Source organism: Pristiophorus japonicus, chromosome 2, assembly GCF_044704955.1.
Source record: "Pristiophorus japonicus isolate sPriJap1 chromosome 2, sPriJap1.hap1, whole genome shotgun sequence".
Lineage (NCBI taxonomy): Eukaryota > Metazoa > Chordata > Chondrichthyes > Pristiophoridae > Pristiophorus > Pristiophorus japonicus.
The window spans coordinates 62,895,569-62,916,079 of record NC_091978.1 but is presented as its reverse complement, the minus strand read 5'-3'; the positions used below and the strand labels follow the sequence as shown (position 1 = coordinate 62,916,079).

Genomic DNA, 20,511 nt, shown 5'->3' with positions numbered 1-20,511 from the left:
AGAGTTTAAGTCGATATGACGATGAGGCATTATTGTTTCAGTGAAACAGCAACAACTTGATTTATATAGCGCCTTTAATGTAGTAAAACGTCCCAAGCTACTTCACAGGAACATTATTAAACAAAATTTGATATAAATATTTCTGTGAATATTCTTCCAGTTTTATTAATATCCTAGTTATTGTAAGTGGAAGATAATCAATGGCTGTAAAGAGAAACTTCAGTCAATAGTGGTGACTCCCTAAATTATGAGTTCTGTAGTAGTTCTATAGAATATTTCATTTTCTAGCTCCCTTCTCCCAAACTATGTCTAACTTGCACAATATTTGGAAATGTGGACAAACCCAAATTAAATCATTACTAAGGCAGTCTTTGACATCTGGAACATAAAACAGTTAAAAACTGCTTTCTGATAATCCTTCAGGAGGCTGCTATGATATAAAGAGTCACAGGAACTTCCCTGAGGGAAAGTTGGTAACTGAATCCCACACACCCTTTTTTGTCTGCCCCTCCACTCTCCAGTGTGCAATTAAGCCATATAAACCAAAAAGGTTCCAAGTTCAATCTTGGGGCTTTTCTAAATTAGGAGTGCTACAATTGATCTCAGCACCCCAGTACCAGGGAGGGAACAAAGCAGACTGGGTTCTCACTCCCAATCACTGTCCCAGTTGCTCATCCTAGAAAAGCGCTTACAAACATCAGGTGAGGATAGGATCAGGATTGTTTTAAAAACCCATCTGGGTCACTAATGTCCTTTAGGGAAGGAAATCTGCTGTCCTTACCCGGTCTGGCCTATATGTGACTCCAGACCCACAGAAATATGGTTGATGCTTAACTGACCTCTGAAATGGCCTAGCAAGCCACTCAAGGACAATTAGGGATGGGCAATAAATGCTGGCCTTGCCAGCGATGCCCACATCCCGTGAATGAATTAAAAGACTCGGCTGTGATACATGGTCAGATGGGCTGTCAGTGCTCACAACCTAGATTTGCACATGAAGAACAGCACATGAGCAAGGTCTGAGTCCTGCAAGGGTCCATTGGTGGGTTAAAAATGTTTTATTTTATGCAATGGAGATACAGTTATATTTTAACATAAAGACCTTATTCTTGATTTAACTGCTCGCCATCCTGTAAAATCCCTGTACGGGTGATAAATTATGTTTCCAATATTTCTAGTTTGTTGAGCCAGTCATGGAGCCTTTGTGAATTTCTTATTGCTAAATATTCATACAAAGAAAAATACATTTTAATTTATTGGCAAATAGGTTATTGGTGCTTTGCAGAAAGAAACATCATTCTTGGCTATTCAGTTCTGTGCTGGCTGTGAGATTCTTGACAATGGTCACTTTATGGTAGTCTGTGAGAAGAATAGGAGTAAGTCAACTTATGTTGTTAAACTCACGCTATTTGATAGCATCTTATTACGAGTCATCAAAGCACCTGATGTACGAGAAGTGCCTTTTCCACGGTGCAGAAAAAATACACATTGCTGTGATAACGGTTCTCCTGGCACCTGCACTGTAAACCACAATAATCATGATAATTGAGATAGAGCAAATGCGTTGAACAGACCACAACAAGCCCTTTCTACTTCAACAAGAAAGGTTTTGTTTCCAAAAAAAGATCAAATTGGTCACTTAGCATGCAATGTTGTGATGATTTAAATTAAAAGAAATAATTTCGCCATAAGGTTTATTCATTGTCTTTTATCCCTGTGATCAGTCCCATTACCTAAGTGAGTGAAATTTAGCCATCACTTTTACCTTTTTGATAAACGCAGTGAAATGCCACTTGCTCTAACCTCTCATGGATTGGAAGCCACTTTGGTTGTTCATTTCCCTCAGCTAGCAAAGAAGGGCACTGCCTGTTTGTTGCGTTGCAGAAATCCAGTTTCAAATTGAAACGTTGTGGACCGCGAGGTCAGAGTTTGACACCCAGGCGTGGCGGTCACTCTATTCCACTCTCCATTGCCTGTCGAGTGCTGCAATGATCCTCTTCCGCTGTGAGGAAGAAGAGTTGAAACTCTGCCAGGCTATAGAGATGCTTCACACCCCTGTTGACTAAGATCATGGAGCCACATTCACACCAGAAGCCATGGTGCAGGCTTGCCAATTTATCCAGACTACTAAATAATGCATGGGGCTGAGGATTGAAGGGGCGCTGAATATTCTGAAAATGCAAAGTTAAAACAAACCTACTACTGTACTCAAATCAACTTTCACATAGTTCCTGGAATGTTGAATAAATCTACAAGGTGATGGCAGTTCCACTGATAAAATTGGATGTAGTCATGTTTTTGTAGATTTTGCAGAAATTGCTATTCATCACTTCAAAAGAAGTCTTAAAAAATTGCAAGGAGCTATTTCTAAAGATTTGGCATATGCTGAAAGGTACTGTTGTGTAGATTTTGATTTTGTATTTCTAAATATGCAGCTTAAGCAGGCAATCAAAGAGCAAGCCTGTCTTTTCAACTGCAGTCTTGTCTACTTTGGAGTGACTTTAAATTAAGAGACACATCTCTGGAAATTAGTGCCGCTTTGTGTTTTAACTTTGATAGACACGAGGGCAGTGGTGCACAATAGGCCATGCTCACACTTGTGTTGCCCAATAAGACACGTTTGTGATTTCAGTCAGGGAGACACTTTTGCAAAGGGTGCTAAGGAGGGTGAAAGGGAGAGTTAACCCAGGCTGCTTTCGCATACTGAGCAAAAACAATAACTTATATTTATATAGTGTCTTTACCATTGATATATTCAAACAATTGGAGGTCGAGGAAGAGATAGTAGGGGGGTGGAAGTAACAAAAAGCTTGGTTGGAAAGGTAGATTTTAAGGAAGGCCTTAAAGGAGGAGAGGGAGATACAGTGGCAGAGGGGTTTAGGAAGTGATTTTAAGAGCATACGAACAATGATGGACAGGTAATGGCCATCTGGTCCATCAAGCCTGTCCCACACAATTGCGATACCCCGTATATCACAACATATACACTCCACCATAGCCGAAACCATGTGATCTCCTGGGAGAGGCAAAAAAACAGATAAAAAAACACAAGCCAATTTGGGGGAAAAAATTCTGTGAAATTCCTTTCTGATCCATCTAGGCGATCAAAACTGGTCCAGGAGATTACTCTGGCCACAAGCATGGGGCCTGGTTGCCAAGGGGGGATACATAAGAGAACAAAGTTCTTGTGAACACATGTGCCCCTCAGTTACATTACTGCCTGTAGTTCACTCCCAGATAATGTTAATTCTAGTATAAACCATCTGAACCCTCAATTACATAATTACATCATTTACTGTGAAGCATCTTTAATTTCATATACTGTATAAACTATCTAAATCCCTTAATTAGATTAAAGCTCCTTATTAACTTCCAGGTGTTGGGTATTTGATATGAACCAGTAAATGATGGGCAGTAATGTAACTGAGGGGTTCAGGTGGTTTCTATTAGGAGTAACATAGCTGGGAGTGAATTATAGCAGCAATCTAACTGAGGGGTTCATGTATTGCCATAAATCATAAGTAATGCCATTGATTTAGAACATTTTTACACTGTAGGATTAATGTTCCTGACTAAGCTTATTGAAAAGTAATTGCAATTTATTACTCTGCCGTGCTGTGACATTTTTTATGACCTCATTACAGATATAATGCATATACAGAAGTGGTACTCTAGTCCTCAAAAGGTTAATTTGTATTTTATTTTATAAAGGAAGGAAATTTCTGCCTTTATGAACTTGATCTGATTTCACACTCATAATTAGGGATATTGTAAATAACACTCCTGTGAGCATCTGCGTTGAACTCTCAGAGCACCATTGCTATCATTTGGGTGATTTGGCAGCACTTTTCAGTTTAGGAAATGTGCAGAAGGTTGCAGAGAGAGGAGGAAGGAAGGGTGAATAAGAATCTGTTTAGCATCACCACAACCCCCTTAACAATTCTGCAGTTCAGTATTCCTATATTTTTTTAAACATACCTCTTGAGTATTCCTGTGCTCAGCTGCAGCAGAACGCGCTAGGCTAGCGATTATCAGCTCATAGAACTCAGTCGGTTTAACAGAAAATTCTAGGAACTAATCCTTTCAACTCTTTCTTAGAAACATTGGTATCTTAAAGTGTAGTTATAAAATACTTTTACCACAACCATCTACTTTCTGCTAACTCACCATACCCAATAACTGTCATCATTTCCTCAGCTGCAGTTAGATATTATGCAGCGACCCAATTATTCAGCAATTATTTTAATTTGCATTTTTTTTAAACTGATCCATCATCAGATAACATAAATGGCTTACTTCTAGATTAGTATGTTACTTTCTAGATCAGTATCTTTTTTGTTCAACAAGGAGGAAGACATAAGAAATAGGAGCAGGAGTAGGCCATTTGGCCCCTCGAGCCTGCTCCGCTATTCAATAAGATCATGGCTGATCTGATCCTGGCCTCAACTCCACTTCCCTGCCCGCTCCCCATAACCCTTGACTTCCTTGACAGTGTTGCATCTAGCTCTAGGAAATCAAAAGAGGCAATTAGTTAAGTAAGGATAGGGGAACATCTAGGAAGCAACATCTATAAAATAAGCAGCTTTGAAATAAACATTAAAAAGAAGATGAAATGGCGCAAGGTGATGATAAACAAAAGTTATTTTAATTAGTTAAAAAAGAGATCTAGCCTAGATAAAGGAAGAAAGAATGAACAAATTTGCATTTGATAAGGTCCCACATGGTAGACTGGTCACGAAGGTTAAAGCCCATGGGATCCAGGGCAAAGTGGCAAGTTGGATCCAAAATTGGCTTAGAGGTAGGAAGCAAAGGTAATGGTTGATGGATGTTTTGTGACTGGAAGAACGTTTCCAGTGGGGCTCTGCAAGGCTCAGTACTGGCTCCCTTGCTTTTTGTGTTATACATCAGTTATCTAGATTTGAATATAGGGAGTATGATTAAGAAGTTTGCAGATGACACTAAAATTGGCTGTGTGGTTGATAAGAGGAAAGTCATGGACTGCAGGAGGATATCAATTTACTGGTCAGGTGGGCAGAGCGGTGGCAAATGGAAATTAATTCAGAGAAGTGTGAGGTGATGCACTTTGGGAAGGCTAATAAGGAAAGGTTATACACATTAAGCGGTAGGTCACTTAAAAATGTAGATGAACAAAGGGACCTTGGAGTGCTTATCCACAGATCCCTGAAAGTAGCAGGCCAGGTAGATAAGGTGGTGAAGAAGGCATATGGAATGCTTGCCTTTATTGACTGAGGCCTAGAATACAAGAGCAGAGAGGTTATGCTTAAATTATATAATACTCTGGTTAGGCCACAGCTGGAGTACTGCATGCAGTTCTGGTCGCCGTATTATAGGAAGGACATGAGAGGGTGCAGACGAGATTTACTAGGATGCTGCCTGGAATGGAGAATCTTATCAATGAGGATAGATTGAATAGGCTGGGTTTGTTCTCATTGGAACAGAGGAGGCTGAGAGGAGACCTCATTGAGGTGTACAAAATTTTGAGGGGTCTGGATATAGTGGATAGCAGGGGCCTATTTACCTTGGTGGAGGGGGTCAATTACGAGGAGGCATAGCTTTAAAGTGGTTGGTGGAAGGTTCAGAGGAGATTTGAGGGGAAGCTTCTTCACGCAGAGGGTTGTGAGGGTCTGGAACTCACTGCCTGGAAGGGTGGTGGATGCAGAAACTCTCACCACATTTAAAAGGTGTTTGGATGGGTACTTGAAGTGGCACTAGAGCTGGTAAATGGGATTAGACTGGATAACCTCTTGTTGGCTGGCGCAGATACGATCATAAGTACTGCAGGGAATCGAATACGGTGATCTCCTGGACTAGTTTTGATCTCCTGGATGGGTCGGAGATAAATTTTCCCAGATTTTTTTTCTCCAATTGGCATGGGTTTTAATCTGTTTTTTGCCTCTCCCAGGAGATCACATGGCTCCAGTTGGGGTGGAGTGTCAAATGTTTCAGTGCAAGGGCTGTCGCAGTTGTGTGGGGCGGACTGGTTGGGCCGGTGCTCTTTACCTTTCCGCCATTGTTCTTGGTTTATATGTAACCTTCAGGGCTGCTGACCAAGGGCCGTGTGGCTCTTTGTCGGCTGGCACGGACACGATGGGCTGAAATAGCCTCCTTCTGCGCTGTAGATTTCTATGTTTCTATGCTCTATAAAGCACCTTTTATAACCTCAGGATGTCGCAAATTACTTCATTACTTTGAATAAATTACTTTTGAAGTGTTGTCAATGTTGTAATGTAGGCAAACGTGGCGGCCAATTTGCACGCAACAAGCTCCCACAAACAGCAATGAAATAATGATGAGTTGAACCATTTTAGTGGTTTGGTTGCGAGATAACTGTTGGCCAGGACAGCAGGAGACCATTCCTGCTCTTCTTTGAAAAGTAACATAGGATTTTTTTACATCCATCTGAGAGGCCAGACGGGACCTCAATCTAACATCTCATCCAAAAGACGACACCTCCAATGGTGCAGCACTCCCTCCGTATTGCACTGCTTATCAGCTTAGATTTTGAGCTCTAGTCTCTGGAGTGGAACTCGACCACACAACCTCTGACTCAAAGGTGAGAGAGCTGCCACTGAGTCACAGCGGACACAATATGAGAGATAAAGTTTAAGTTGCAAGCCTTTCCATGTCACTGTTGAGGAACTCCAGAGGTAATGGCAGGGGGAGCGTTTTTACTTCCTGCATCCCGTTCAGAATTGTACCATTTAGTTAATATTGCCTCTCCTCATTCTTCCTTCCAAAATGCATCACTTCACTCCTCACATTTCTCTGTGTTAAATTTAGTCTGCCCTGTGTCTGCCCAATTCACCAGTCTGTCTGTGTCTTCCTGAAGACTGCTACTATCAACCTCATTGTTGACTACATTTCCGAGTTGTGTGTCAACAAAAGCTGGAATTTCTTGGATTGGAGAAATTCAAGTTAAAATGCAACTTTTTAAAAAAGAGGTATATGACAATCAAGACTTAATAATACAAAAAAAAATAAGATAGTAAAAGATTTTATCAACACTGTTAAAAGTAAATATGTTAAATGGGTCGATCTGAGATGAAACAGGAAATCTTAGGCAAGGATACTACATGAATACTTGACTTGGTTTTCATAGATGAGTATTAGTGGGAATGATAAAGTACTGTTGAACCTCCCTTATCCAGAACCTCCCTTATCCAGAACCACCCCTCATACAGAACCATTCCCGGCCACCGGGTGGTGCATGCGCAGAACTCCAACATGAACAAATTGAAGTCCTTCCTCACTGCCGACTTCTGCAATTGCTGGCCTGACCTTACGATCCACCTCACCCCCACCCCCCACCCTCCCCCAATAATCTCTGCCGCACTCCCAGCCCTAAACCAGTCAGTCCCGATATCCCCTTGCTCAGTACCTGTACCATCCAATTTAACGTGACCACCCCTCATCCGGAAAAATCCCTTATCGGGAACAGGCCAGGTTCCGAGGGTTCCGGATAAGGGAGGTTCAACTTGTACAAGAGGAGGTGGTGCAGCAATTTGGTAGGCACACAGAATCCCTGTACCATCCCCCAATCCCATTACTTCCACCATTCACCTGTGGAAAAAACTATTTCCATATTTGCTAACAACCACACTCTCAGATGCCCTCACCTTCGGCCCTCTACTCATCGTGACTCTCTATCACTGTCGATTTTGCTTACTTGCTTCCTTGCCTTTAATGCCAGCAAAATTATCATTGTGTTCCTTTGGTATCGCTCCAATCTTTGTTCCCTCCAGACTGAGAGATACAAGTGCAGGTGCCCCGGCACACAACTGGTCTAGTCATCTATCACTATATCTGGCTTGACCATGTCGAGCAATACAATGCTTCGGTCACATCTGCCAAAGCCATTCACTATTCCAGGATCATCCGCGAGGGCATAGATAATGTCCAGCTGCCTCCTTAAAACTCTCCACCATTTTTCCTCCTTTTCCCCCTGCCCTCCAAGCTTATCTCTTCCATGAGACCCAACTCCTATTCTTTCCATTCCCTTTCCACACAACTCCACATGACCCAACCCCCTCCCCCCCCCCCCCCATCCAATGGCCTACACCATCCTTTTCCCTTTTAAAACTGACATTATCATTATCAACCCCTGCTCAAATAAATACTTGTCAACTCATCCATCCTCACTTGCAGGCCATTCTCTAACTTCTGACCGTGTCATCGTCTCCCAGTTCTGTGCCAGACTCTCCTATAAACTCCTGATTGACTTCTTTCATTATGGCTTTTGCCTGTCTCACAACACCAAAATGGAGCTGATCAGTGTCACAACTGGCATCCTCTGTGACTGTGATCCTGGTGCATTATCCCTTCTCACCCTCTCTGCAGTATTTGATACTTCTCCAATGTCTCTCTTTTGTTGTCCAGCTCTGGGACTGCCTATACATGGTTCCACCCCAACCTTACTGAATGCAGCCAAAGCAGTGACTTTTTTTCAAAACTTTCCCCCCAACCATCACCTCCGGAGTTGCTCAAAAATCTGACTTCTGACTTCAGCCCTTTCTCTTCCTCATTTACATGCTACTTTTCAGTGACATTTTCTTAAGGCACAGGTTCAGCTTCTACTTACAAGCTGATAACACCCAACTCTATCTTTCTACCATTTCCCTCAATGCCTTTGTGCTGTCAGACTGCTCGTCTGACATCCAGCCCTGCATGAGTCAGAAATTCCTGCAGCTCAACATCGGAAAGACCAAAGCCCTTGCCACAAATTATGTTTCCTTGCCACTGATTCTGTCTTCCTCCCTAGCCTCAGGCTGAAGCAGATCGTTTGTAACCTTGGCGTTCTGTTCAACCATGAGCTGGGGTTCACCCTCCATATCCTCTCCATCTCTGGACTGCCTATTTCCATTTCTCCAACATTACCCAATTCCATTCCTACCCGTGCTCCTCTGCCACTCATAATTCTCAAAACAAGACTATCACTTCTAAACTCAACTATGCCAACACTTTTCTTGCTAGCCTCCCACCCTCCATATACTCTAACTTGTCCAAAGCTCTGCTGCAAGTGCATTGTCCCGCACCATGCCCTATTTGACTATACTTGTCAAGGCTGTGTTGGCTCTTTGTCCTTAACACCGTAAATTTGAAATCCTTACCCTATATGTGGATATGTGAAGAGAAAAAGATTAGTGAAGACTAATGTCCTTGCAGTCAGAATCAGATGAATTCATAATGGGGAACAAGGAAATGGCAGACCAATTGAACAAATACTTTGGTTCTGCCTTCACTAAGGAAGACACGAATAACCTCCCGAAAATACTAGGAGACCGAGGGTCTAGCGAGAAGGAGGAACTGAGGGAACTGAGGGAAATCCTTATTAGTCAGGAAATGGTGTTAGGGAAATTGATGGGATTGAACGCCAATAAATCCCTAGGGCCTGATAGTCTGCATCCCAGAGTACTTAAGGAAGTGGCCCTAGAAATAGTAGATGCATTGGTGGTAATTTTCCAACATTCCATGGACTCTGGATCAGTTCCTATGGATTGGAGGGTAGCTAATGTAACCCCACTTTTTAAAAAAGGAGGAAGAGAGAAAACAGGGAATTATAGACCTGACATTGGAGGTGGGGAAAAATGCTGGAATTAATTATTAAAGATTTAATAGCAGTGCATTTGGAAAGCAGTGACAGGATCGGTCCGAGTCAGCATGGATTTATGAAAGGGAAATCATGCTTGACAAATCTTCTAGAGTTTTTGAGGATGTAACTAGTAGAGTGGATAAGGGAGAACCAGTGGATGTGGTGTATTTGGACTTTCAAAAGGCTTTTGACATGGTCCCACACAAGAGATTAGTGTGCAAAATTAAGGCACATGGGATTGGGGGTAATGTATTGATGCGGACAGAGAACTGGTTGGCAGACTGGAAGCAAAGAGTGGGAATAAACGGGTCCTTTTCAGATTGGCAGGCAGTGACTAGTGGGGTACCGAAAGGTTCAGTGCTGGGACCCCAGCTATTTACAATATACATAAATGATTTGGATGAAGGAATTGAGTGTAATATCTCCCCCAAATTTGCAGATGACACTAAGCTGGGTGGCTGTGAGCTATGAGGAGGATGCTAAGAGGCTGCAGGGTGAGTGGGCAAATGCATGGCAGATGCAGTATAATGTGGATAAGTGTGACGTTACCCACTTTGGTGGCAAAAACAGGAAGGCAGATTATTATCTGAATGGTGACAGATTAGTAAAAGGGGAGGTGCAACGAGGCCTGGGTGTCATGATACATCAGTCATTGAAAGTAGGAATTTAGAAGAATGTGAGGGGATCTCATAGAAGCATATAAAATTCTGACAGGATTGGACAGGTTAGATGCAGGAAGAATGTTCCTGCTGTTGGGGAAGTCCAGAACCAGGGGTCACAGTCTAAGGATAAGGGGTAAGCCATATAGGACCGAGATAAGGAGAAACTTTTTCACCCAGAGAATTGTGAATCTATGGAATTCTCTACCACAGAAAGTTGTTGAGTCCAGTTCGTTGGATGTATTCAAAAGGGAGTTAGATATGGCCCTTATGGCTAAAGGAATCAGGAGGTACGGAGAGAAGGCAGGAGTGGGGTACTGAAGTTGCATGATCAGCCATGATCATATTGAATGGTGGTGTAGGCTTGAAGAGCTGAATAGCCTGCTCCTACACCTATTTTCTGTTTTCTATGTCACAAAGGCATGGATGAGGGTTTCAGCAGCAGATGAAAGGGGTCGGAGGGTCTAGTAAGGAGGAGGAACTGAGGGAAATCCTTATTAGTCGGGAAATTGTGTTGGGGAAATTGATGGGATTGAAGGCCGATAAATCCTCAGGGCCTGATGGACTGCATCCCAGAGTACTTAAGGAGGTGGCCTTGGAAATAGCGGATGCATTGACAGTCATTTTCCAACATTCCATTGACTCTGGATCAGTTCCTATGGAGTGGAGGGTAGCCAATGTAACCCCACGTTTTAAAAAAGGAGGGAGAGAGAAAACAGGGAATTATAGACCGGTCAGCCTGACATCGGTAGTGGGTAAAATGATGGAATCAGTTATTAAGGATGTCATAGCAGTGCATTTGGAAAGAGGTAATATGATAGGTCCAAGTCAGCATGGATTTGTGAAAGGGAAATCATGCTTGACAAATCTTCTGGAATTTTTTGAGGATGTTTCCAGTAGAGTGGACAAGGGAGAACCAGTTGATGTGGTATATTTGGACTTTCAGAAGGCTTTCGACAAGGTCCCACACAAGAGATTAATGTGCAAAGTTAAAGCACATGGGATTGGGGGTAGTGTGCTGACATGAATTGAGAACTGGTTGTCAGACAGGAAGCAAAGAGTAGGAGTAAATGGGGACTTTTCAGAATGGCAGGCAGTGACTAGTGGGGTACCGCAAGGTTCTGTGCTGGGGCCCCAGCTGTTTACACTGTACATTAATGATTTAGACGAGGGGATTAAATGTAGTATCTCCAAATTTGCGGATGACACTAAGTTGGGTGGCAGTGTGAGCTGCGAGGAGGATGCTATGAGGCTGCAGAGCGACTTGGATAGGTTAGGTGAGTGGGCAAATGCATGGCAGATGAAGTATAATGTGGATAAATGTGAGGTTATCCACTTTGGTGGTAAAAACAGAGAGACAGACTATTATCTGAATGGTGACAGATTAGGAAAAGGGGAGGTGCAAAGAGACCTGGGTGTCATGGTACATCAGTCATTGAAGGTTGGCATGCAGGTACAGCAGGCGGTTAAGAAAGCAAATGGCATGTTGGCCTTCATAGCGAGGGGATTTGAGTACAGGGGCAGGGAGGTGTTGCTACAATTGTACAGGGCCTTGGTGAGGCCACACCTGGAGTATTGTGTACAGTTTTGGTCTCCTAACCTGAGGAAGGACATTCTTGCTATTGAGGGAGTGCAGCGAAGGTTCACCAGACTGATTCCCGGGATGGCGGGACTGACCTATCAAGAAAGACTGGATCAACTGGGCTTGTATTCACTGGAGTTCAGAAGAATGAGAGGGGACCTCATAGAAACGTTTAAAATTCTGACGGGGTTAGACAGGTTAGATGCAGGAAGAATGTTCCCAATGTTGGGGAAGTCCAGAACCAGGGGACACAGTCTAAGGAAAAGGGGGAAGCCATTTAGGACCGAGATGAGGAGGAATTTCTTCACCCAGAGAGTGGTGAACCTGTGGAATTCTCTACCACAGAAAGTTGTTGAGGCCAATTCACTAAATATATTCAAAAAGGAGTTAGATGAAGTCCTTACTACTAGGGGAATCAAGGGGTATGGTGAGAAAGCAGGAATGGGGTACTGAAGTTGCATGTTCAGCCATGAACTCATTGAATGGCGGTGCAGGCTAGAAGGGCCGAATGGCCTACTCCTGCACCTAGTTTCTATGTTTCTATGTTTCTATGAGCTGAGGCAGGGTGGAGACAGATGCATTTCAGAACAAGTAAGGAATAAGGTAAGAAGACAGGCTAGGCTGCGATGAATCAAAAAGGGATAGGCTTGTTGCCTCTAATTGCCTTTTATTTTCTAATTTTTTCATGTTTAGAAGTATTCTCATTTAGTAGTTCTGGTTATTTTACTATGTGTGGGCGGCAGTTTGGAAATCTGCCACTCTCTATAAAGAGTTTTCCCAAAGAAAGTAGGGAAAAACAGTTTTAGAGAAAATGTTTCTCTGACTATGTGACTGGAGATGAGAACTTATGAAAAGATGTTCCTTTAAATAAACTGATGGTCAACCTTTTCCGTTCCCCCAGTACATCTGTTGGGATGCATGTGGAATGTATCTCAGATCTTGGAAATACTTCCAGTTTTTTTCTTGTGAATGCCATTATGATACAGAGCTGGAATTAATGTCAGTTTCTGGCACATGTGAAGCTGACATGTAACACAATCTTGTGTAGCCATTCTGTCATCTGTATTTTAGATTAGAAGCACTGTGTAGAGATTTAAAGCCAATGTTATACTTTCCCCTCAAAGAGCGATCTGCAGTTTATTTGGAATATATCCCATAAACGTTAATTAAAAATGTTTTCCTTTTACTGCTGCCTTAGAGCTGGCAGCAAGATAATAAACTCCGTCTTTTAAGTTAAATTTGCAAATTGATTATTGCATAGAGAACAATAGGTGGCTTGGGAGCTTTATACGGTTTTGGTGGTTTAAATGATGGCATTGAACCACAAGGTCAAAAATCGAATGGGTTATCACGTCATTTGTTACCCTCTTGAGTGTGACATTATAAAAAATAATTTACAGTATAATGTGGAGTGTTTTATTATGTTTCATTTCAGCTAAACTTTTGGATTTTGTAACCGCTATTATAACCATTAATTTGCCAGTGGGGCACTCCTCCTGAAGGGTTAGTCTTTGCGTGCTCATTCTTTTGAAGCAGTTTCACTGACACCAGCCACTCTCCAGAACCTCGTCCAAGTAGCTATTGTTCACGTAGAAGCTCAGATAGTGAGTGGTGGCAGTTCAACACTAGAGGAACTCAAAGCTCAACTTGATCCTGTACTCACCTAATGTTCATGCACATGCACTTTCCAGCAGGAAGCACCACATAATGATCAAGATTTATTGTCCTTAGCCCACAGAGCCCTGAGGTCAATTTTGGGCCTCTACTGTTGCCCAGCTGAGGTCATCTAATACAACGTAAACTAGTGACCAAACCTGAGACCTTTCTGGTCTGCATTTCTCAGTTCTTAATTGGGCAGTGCACTTCTCAAATGAGTCGCTGAGGTAGCTTTAAATCCTGTGTTATGAGGTTTCACATCACATGGTAATGGGAAGGAGTTTGTGTGTACTTTTTAAAAACATGATAATGATTCTGCCATAACACTCGGTTGTTTTACTGAGAGATAAAATGTGTGGTTTCCTTAAGTGACAGGAAGAGAGTGTTTTACCCCAAAAAATCACCTGCTTCCTCTTGCTGGGTTATAATAATCCCACATGTATAACAAACATGTGTATCTCTGACTAAGAGCTATCTAATTCATTTAAGCTCACTGATGTAACTGGGTACGTCTAGTCTCTGTTGCCATCACTCACAGTCAATTGATTTTTGGAACCCATGAGTTCAAAGTAGTTTTAGTTAATACAGTACACATGTATTGGATTGCAGTGCCATATAGACCAGTGTTTGTGGATGTAAGCTTGTGCAGCAAGAGTGTCCTGTATCAACATAATTTTGACATCTTAACAGCATCAAATTTACTGGAACATTGAAGAAAGTAGAAGCATGTTACAATTATGAAAAATGAAACCTGTAAACACTCTATAAAGCGGTTCCACTCTTATCAATTTATTACTAAATGAGTATAAATTCAAACCTGATCTACTTCTTTCTGTCCTTGGCTGTTTTTTATCCCGCATGAGCAATTTAATTGTGTAACCTCAAATAGTCAAGTTTTTTTTCCTCCCAAACTTGGTCAAAGTTGTTTCTTAATCTGCTTCAATTGGGTCCCACCAAGTTTTATAAGCCTGTAAATTGTAAGGGGGTGGGAATACTTAGGTTAGGAGTGCCACAGTTTAGATGTCCTGGAAAAGAATGTGTTAGATTAAGAGATAAAAACAGAAAATGCTGGAAATACTCAGCAGGTCAGGCAGCCTCTGTGGAGAGAGAAACAAATTTAACGCTTCACGTCGATGGCCTGAATATTCTGATGAAAGGTCATCGACCTGAAACATTAATTCTGTTTCTCGCTCCAAAGATGCTGACCTGCTGAGTATTTCCAGCATTTTCTGTTGTATATCAGATTTCCAGCATTCGCAGTATTTTGCTTTTGTGTTAGATTAAGAGTATGTGCAATAATAGAGCCTTGATTTCAACACAGAAGCATTTAATGGTGTATAAGATGGTTCCACAGATTTCCTACCTATTTTGGAGGTAATGGGTAAGAACTGTGTATATTGTGAAACATGCTCGCCCCATTTCTAATAGATACCAGGAAATTTATTCCCCCCCCAAAAAAATGCTTTTCTGCTAGTGAACAGATATTAACTAGCCGGGACCAGTTTATTCTTCACATGATGATAGCTGGGATTGCTCCAGCAACACAGAGGTCACGAGTCAGCTGTACGACCACCAGCTTGGTTCGGGCAGCATATTGGTAATTAGGTGCTTTCTGCTAGTGTGCTTTCCCAACCCCCGTGCAGTCATCCATCCAATTATTCTCTGCTTCTCTAGTCCTAATAACATCTGACTTGTGATTCTATAGTACTACCCTAAACTGGGAAATTAATCAAAAATGCACTGGAATTTTCAGATTGCACATGACTAATATAAACCCTTTCTCATATTACAGTGAGTTTTATGTGCAGCATTTCAGATCACCTGTGGCTTTTCTATTCTGTTTTCTTCAAAATTGGTCATCTTTATATTGCAAGAATCAAAGAAAGAAGAATAGAATGTTGCCAAGCATTTAGGTTTTGGCAATAACCTGGACATTCTAGGAGTGGTTGCTTTCTTTGGCATTTTACTAAAATGTTGAATCTGCCAAATCACAAGTCTCTGCTCTATACCTTACGAGATTTCTGCTAAAGATTTCTGTAATTAGAAGCAGAGGATCAATGTTGCACATTTTGAACTTGAACGGGATCAGGTCACCATGACGGTGTGACCTTGACCACCTGAATCTTGACGTAATTTGCCTGGTAGCACATGGCACAGTGACGGATGCAGTAGGCTCATTATCACGTCTGTCACTCTAGATGTCCCAGAGAAAAGGTGGAGGCAGGTGGGAGCAGCTGGTTTAGAAGCATAAGTTCTAAAAGCAAACAATATTTCTTTCAAATAATAAAATCACCTTACTGAGGGGTAAGGAAATACCACGTTTTCAAATGAAAAGAACATTTATTATTTCTTCAGAATATAACTTGTTTTTGGCAGCGAATTACTGCAGTATTCAGTAGAACTATTGACTATATTTTGTGTTTTCATGAATAATGACGTGATTAGTAGCTGGAAGATGGCATGAGATAATCCTGGTAGTTTATACCGATGAAGGTGTTGCATATTTTGGAAGAGTTCAGAAACTGTAATCCAATCTACGTGTCCAGCTGATCGCTAAAGAAACCACAAGAGCTATTTGTGAATATTGTCTGAGCCCCTGAATGCATTTTACAGCTTTTAAATTCCTCACACACGATTTGCTGCTTTTACATTATAAAGTATGGTGCCTGGACTAAGCTGAGATAACCAGAAAAGAACAGCAGGTCATTCAGTCTCTGAAAGCTAGACTAGCAATTCATGTCTGGGTAAGATCACCTCAACATGTTGCTCTCTCACTGCTCTTTTCTTTGTTTTGGTCAATCCTGCAAAGGGGCTGTGGTCCTGACCCTGGGGGTTCTGATGTAGGGTCACTTCCCTTTCTCTTTCTACAGTTGACCAAGCATTTCCAGCACTTTCATTTATATTTGATTTTACTTGCTCTTGTTGTCCCAAGTATGATTGTAAAGTTGAAGCAGCATGAAGTAGCACAACAATGCACCAGAAAAGTGTGTATGACCAGCACCACTACACATTAGGTGTAGGGAGAGAAGAAGTAAAGTGCAGCAGTGTACCATATATTCTGCAGTGTTCCCACATGCACCTTACCAACATTTTCAATTAGTCACGAGTAGTGCTTTTTACATTTAAGAAGTTGGTTTGTAAGTGCCTGTCCTACTTTTTAATTATTGAAAACTCTCTATGTATTTTTATTTTATTTTTAACTAGGTGAATATTGTGTTTGTTTTGCAGGTGTATGCCCCATCAGCAAGCACTGCTGATTATAACAGGGATTCGCCTGGCTATCCTTCCTCTAAGCCACCTACTAGCACATTTCCTAGTTCATTCTTTATGCAGGGTAAGTGGAAGTTAATGTAGTCGATTTTTGAAATGAAACACCTTGCTTTTTTGGTTTTACTTATTACAGTTGAAGGAATTTCAGGGGGAAAAACTCTCAAATTTGTCTTTGAATGTGTTTCTCAATTTCTTCCCACCCCCTCAGTTACTTGTGTTCATCCATCAGCCCAACAACTGAAAGTGTGAATGAGCCGTGTAGCATTGCACTCTTACTTGTGAACCAGTGCTGTGTTGTGGCTCATTAGACGAACACTAATATTATTGAGGCTGGTTTTATTTAGGAGGTGTTCAGGTGTCGTCTTTGGGGACCAGGCTGACACCGAGCAAAATGTAATCTCCATTGTGCTTAGCAAACATGCTCCCCACAACACTACTTGGCTAATCTGAATGTTGCCACCTCAGATGCCTTCTGAATGGCATTGATAACTGGCCCAGATTCCAATCTGAAGTATTTCTGGTGAAGCAATTTGCTGATGTCCGTAGAGTTATGCCCAGTTATGTCAGATCCAGAAATGGAGGGAGTCTCTTTAGGGATGGGAAGCAAGATTAGAAATATGAATTTCTCTGACTGGGTAGGGAGATTTGTTTGAGGTTTCTGGCATGCAAGATAAGAAGGAGCCCTTTATATTGCTCGCCCTCCCCACCATAGCAATGCTTTCTTTCATTTCCGTGTGTATGCTGCTAGCTTTCGCAACAATATTAATTTTGAAAATGAAATACTGCCATCTCAGTTGACAGCAACTAGCACCTTTAATGTAATAAAAACAGCCCAAGGAACGTTATCAGACAAAATTTGACACCGAGCCACATAAAGAGCTATTAGAGCTAGCGACCAAAAGCTTGGTCAAAGTGGTAGGTTTTAAGGAGTGACTTGAAGAAGGTGAGAGAGGTAGGGTGGCAGAGAGATTTAGGGAGGGAATTCCAGAGCTTAAGGCCCAGGCAGCTGAAGGCACAGGTGCCAATGGTGAGGGATAGAAAATCGAGGATACGCAAGAGGACGTGGTGGAAAATTAAGCAAGAAGTCTTTGTTTCATGAGCATGCAATAACCAACATCAGATGGAAATTAGAATTATACACAAAAGATTTGGAACCCTTCTGTAAGTATATGTGCCATTTTATTTTGTCTACTGACCCCATTTCCAGCTGCAGGTCTTACATTACCAGCCAGATTGATATTAATCAGATGAATTAATTCTAACCTTTGACTACATGATTGTACCTGCAATGCAACTTTCTTTCTTCCTGATTATTTCTATTATTCATTTGGCTGAGACTGTGCCTTTTTTGTTTTCATTTTTGTTTTAAATCAAAAAGAATTCTGCAGATGAATGTTGCTGAGAGGTCTTCTTGCAGTTCCAAAATAATGGCAGATTTTAATTAAGGGTTCATTACCAACCAAATAGTTGCAATCAAATAATCAGCAGGAATGCTCAATTAAGAATGTTTTTGTGGGGCTTTTTTTCTTCTTCTGACGGAGTCAATGTAACCTGACCTTTCATTCCAGATGGGCATCACAACTCTGATCCATGGAGCTCCTCTGGTGCAATGAATCAGCCCAGTTATGGAGGCATGCTGGCAAACTCCTCCCATGTTCCACAGTCCAGCAGTTACTGCAGTCTGCATCCACACGATCGCCTGGTAATAGTGGCATCTTATCTGTTGGCAGCCAATCAGCATCGTTCTTTAATATTGTCAGTTCCTGCTCATCAAACTAACTTGTTTGCCTCAGCGTTCTTATTCACCTATCGGGAAGTTCAGTGTCTGTTCCAATAATTTCTTAGTTTAAACTGCACACGTACTGTTTTTTTATTAAAAGCAATTTTGAATTCATATTCTAGTAGATTGGAGAAATGCTATAAGAAATGTTTTTCTTTTTTTTGTATATTCCTTTCCCCTCTTTCAACAACAGCTTGTATTTATATAGCGCCTTTAACGTAGTGAAATGTCCCATGGCGCTTCACAGGAGTATTATGAGATTAAAAAATTGACACCGAGCCGCATAAGTAAAAATCAGTGCAGGTGACCAAAAGCTTGGTCAAAGAGGTAGATTTTCAGGTTTCCCCTGAAGGAACTGATTTACGCCATAGGGTGGTACTTTCTCAATGGGCCCAATCTATGTGTGAGCCTAGACAATGATGTCAACCAACTATTCGATCACTGGAGCAACACAAGCGAGCCTGATCCTGTCCTCATTCGATATCCATACACGTGTGCTCCAATTGAATTTAACCCCTCCGTAGTAAAGGAACACTGAGACCAATTGCTGCACTCATACTACATCTGAGAACAGCTAATGCAACAGATACTGAGAATCTAACATGTAGCCTTCCTGTTCTGTACGGTGCATTAATTCATTGACCCATTGCGGAGCTAGAAGCAACTTATCTGAACAATTTTGTTTGCTTGCTTAAATGAGAGTACTTTACACCGAAAGTGTTTCCCATCTCCACTTACCTGTGTCCAAAATCATCACAGTGTGCTCTCAAATCCAGGGAAAGTGCCTCCACAGCTAATGTCAGTATACCACATTTTGTAGGGCCTGTTGAACTTTAGTGACAATAACATGACCTGAGGGATCTATAATCTCTTCATATGTTCTTCCTGCTAAAAAAACAATTCGATATGAAGGGTGATGGCATCTGTTTGCTTGGAACCATTGGGATTCTTTGACCACGTATACCCTGACTAGTCGCATCACAAACTGGGTGTGACTATTTTATTTTTAATGGTTCCCTTGTTAACAGAGAAATTTATGCATACATACGTACACATTTAAGTTATTTTTTTCCCGGCAACTCTTCACTTTCCTAGTTACCCCTTCCTCGTGCAATCAAAACACTTTTAAATCCCATGCAGGCTATCATGAACCAACAATTCTTGATTTGCCTCATACTCTCCTACTGTTCTTCACCTTAATTGCATCTTGCGCTGTAGGTCTTCACCTAGGTTACTCAATGTAAAACTACAAAAGAAAGTACAAGAAAAAAACTCTGATACATTTCTTCTGTTAATGTGATTAAAGATTGAACATAAAATATTGCTGCACAGATCTCAGGAAATGTCTGCTCACAGCCATTGTCAAAAATGTGCATTTAATTAAAAAATGATCCAAAAGTTTTGTAAATTGCTTTTTGTTTCTTCTGTGCTTTTTTTATATAAATAATGGCTTAATTTATTTTTTTGTAAATCAAATGCAGCTCTTCTCTTCATTGTAAGCCCATGGGCTTCTATTTGGGTGGGCTGCTTGGCGTGGAAAAAACTAGTGTTTTCAATCTCGGCTGTGTGCCTAGTGAGCACACTGCTTAAAAAAAACACACAAATGGAAGAGAGCAAACAAGAGGCCATTTGGCTGAGGAACATTGATTTTAGAGATTCCTAAAATAAAATGAAAACCAACATGCTCTGCCATTTTTATTAGCAAAATCTGTGAAGTTATTTTAAATTTTTAAAAAATCCAATCAAGATTCTACTACAACCTAGTGGAACTTACTTGATAATTGTCTTATTAAAGTTTATTCAAACATGTAGGGTTTGGTAATGAGGCTTCAAATGATGATGGTTTGACTGTTCAGTAATTGAAATTAAGAGCCGTTCCCTCCCAGAGGTCTTTACCCCCATTTTTCCTTACAATATATAGATGTTAAAATGCCAAACTGGCATCACCTCTTTT

At 41.3% G+C, this 20,511-nt stretch overlaps 1 protein-coding gene across 16 annotated transcripts in view; it reads left to right on the top strand.

Annotated features, from left to right (window-relative positions):
- The window catches only part of LOC139238943 (transcription factor 4-like), a 652,736-nt gene that overhangs the window by 562,882 nt on the left and 69,343 nt on the right, over nt 1-20,511 (top strand). For all 16 annotated transcript variants that reach the window (XM_070867526.1, XM_070867515.1, XM_070867541.1 and 13 more), the window contains 2 exons: nt 16,736-16,841; nt 18,346-18,479. In XM_070867526.1, coding sequence (XP_070723627.1) covers nt 16,736-16,841; nt 18,346-18,479 — 240 coding nt within the window. The remainder of the gene's footprint in view (nt 1-16,735; nt 16,842-18,345; nt 18,480-20,511) is intronic.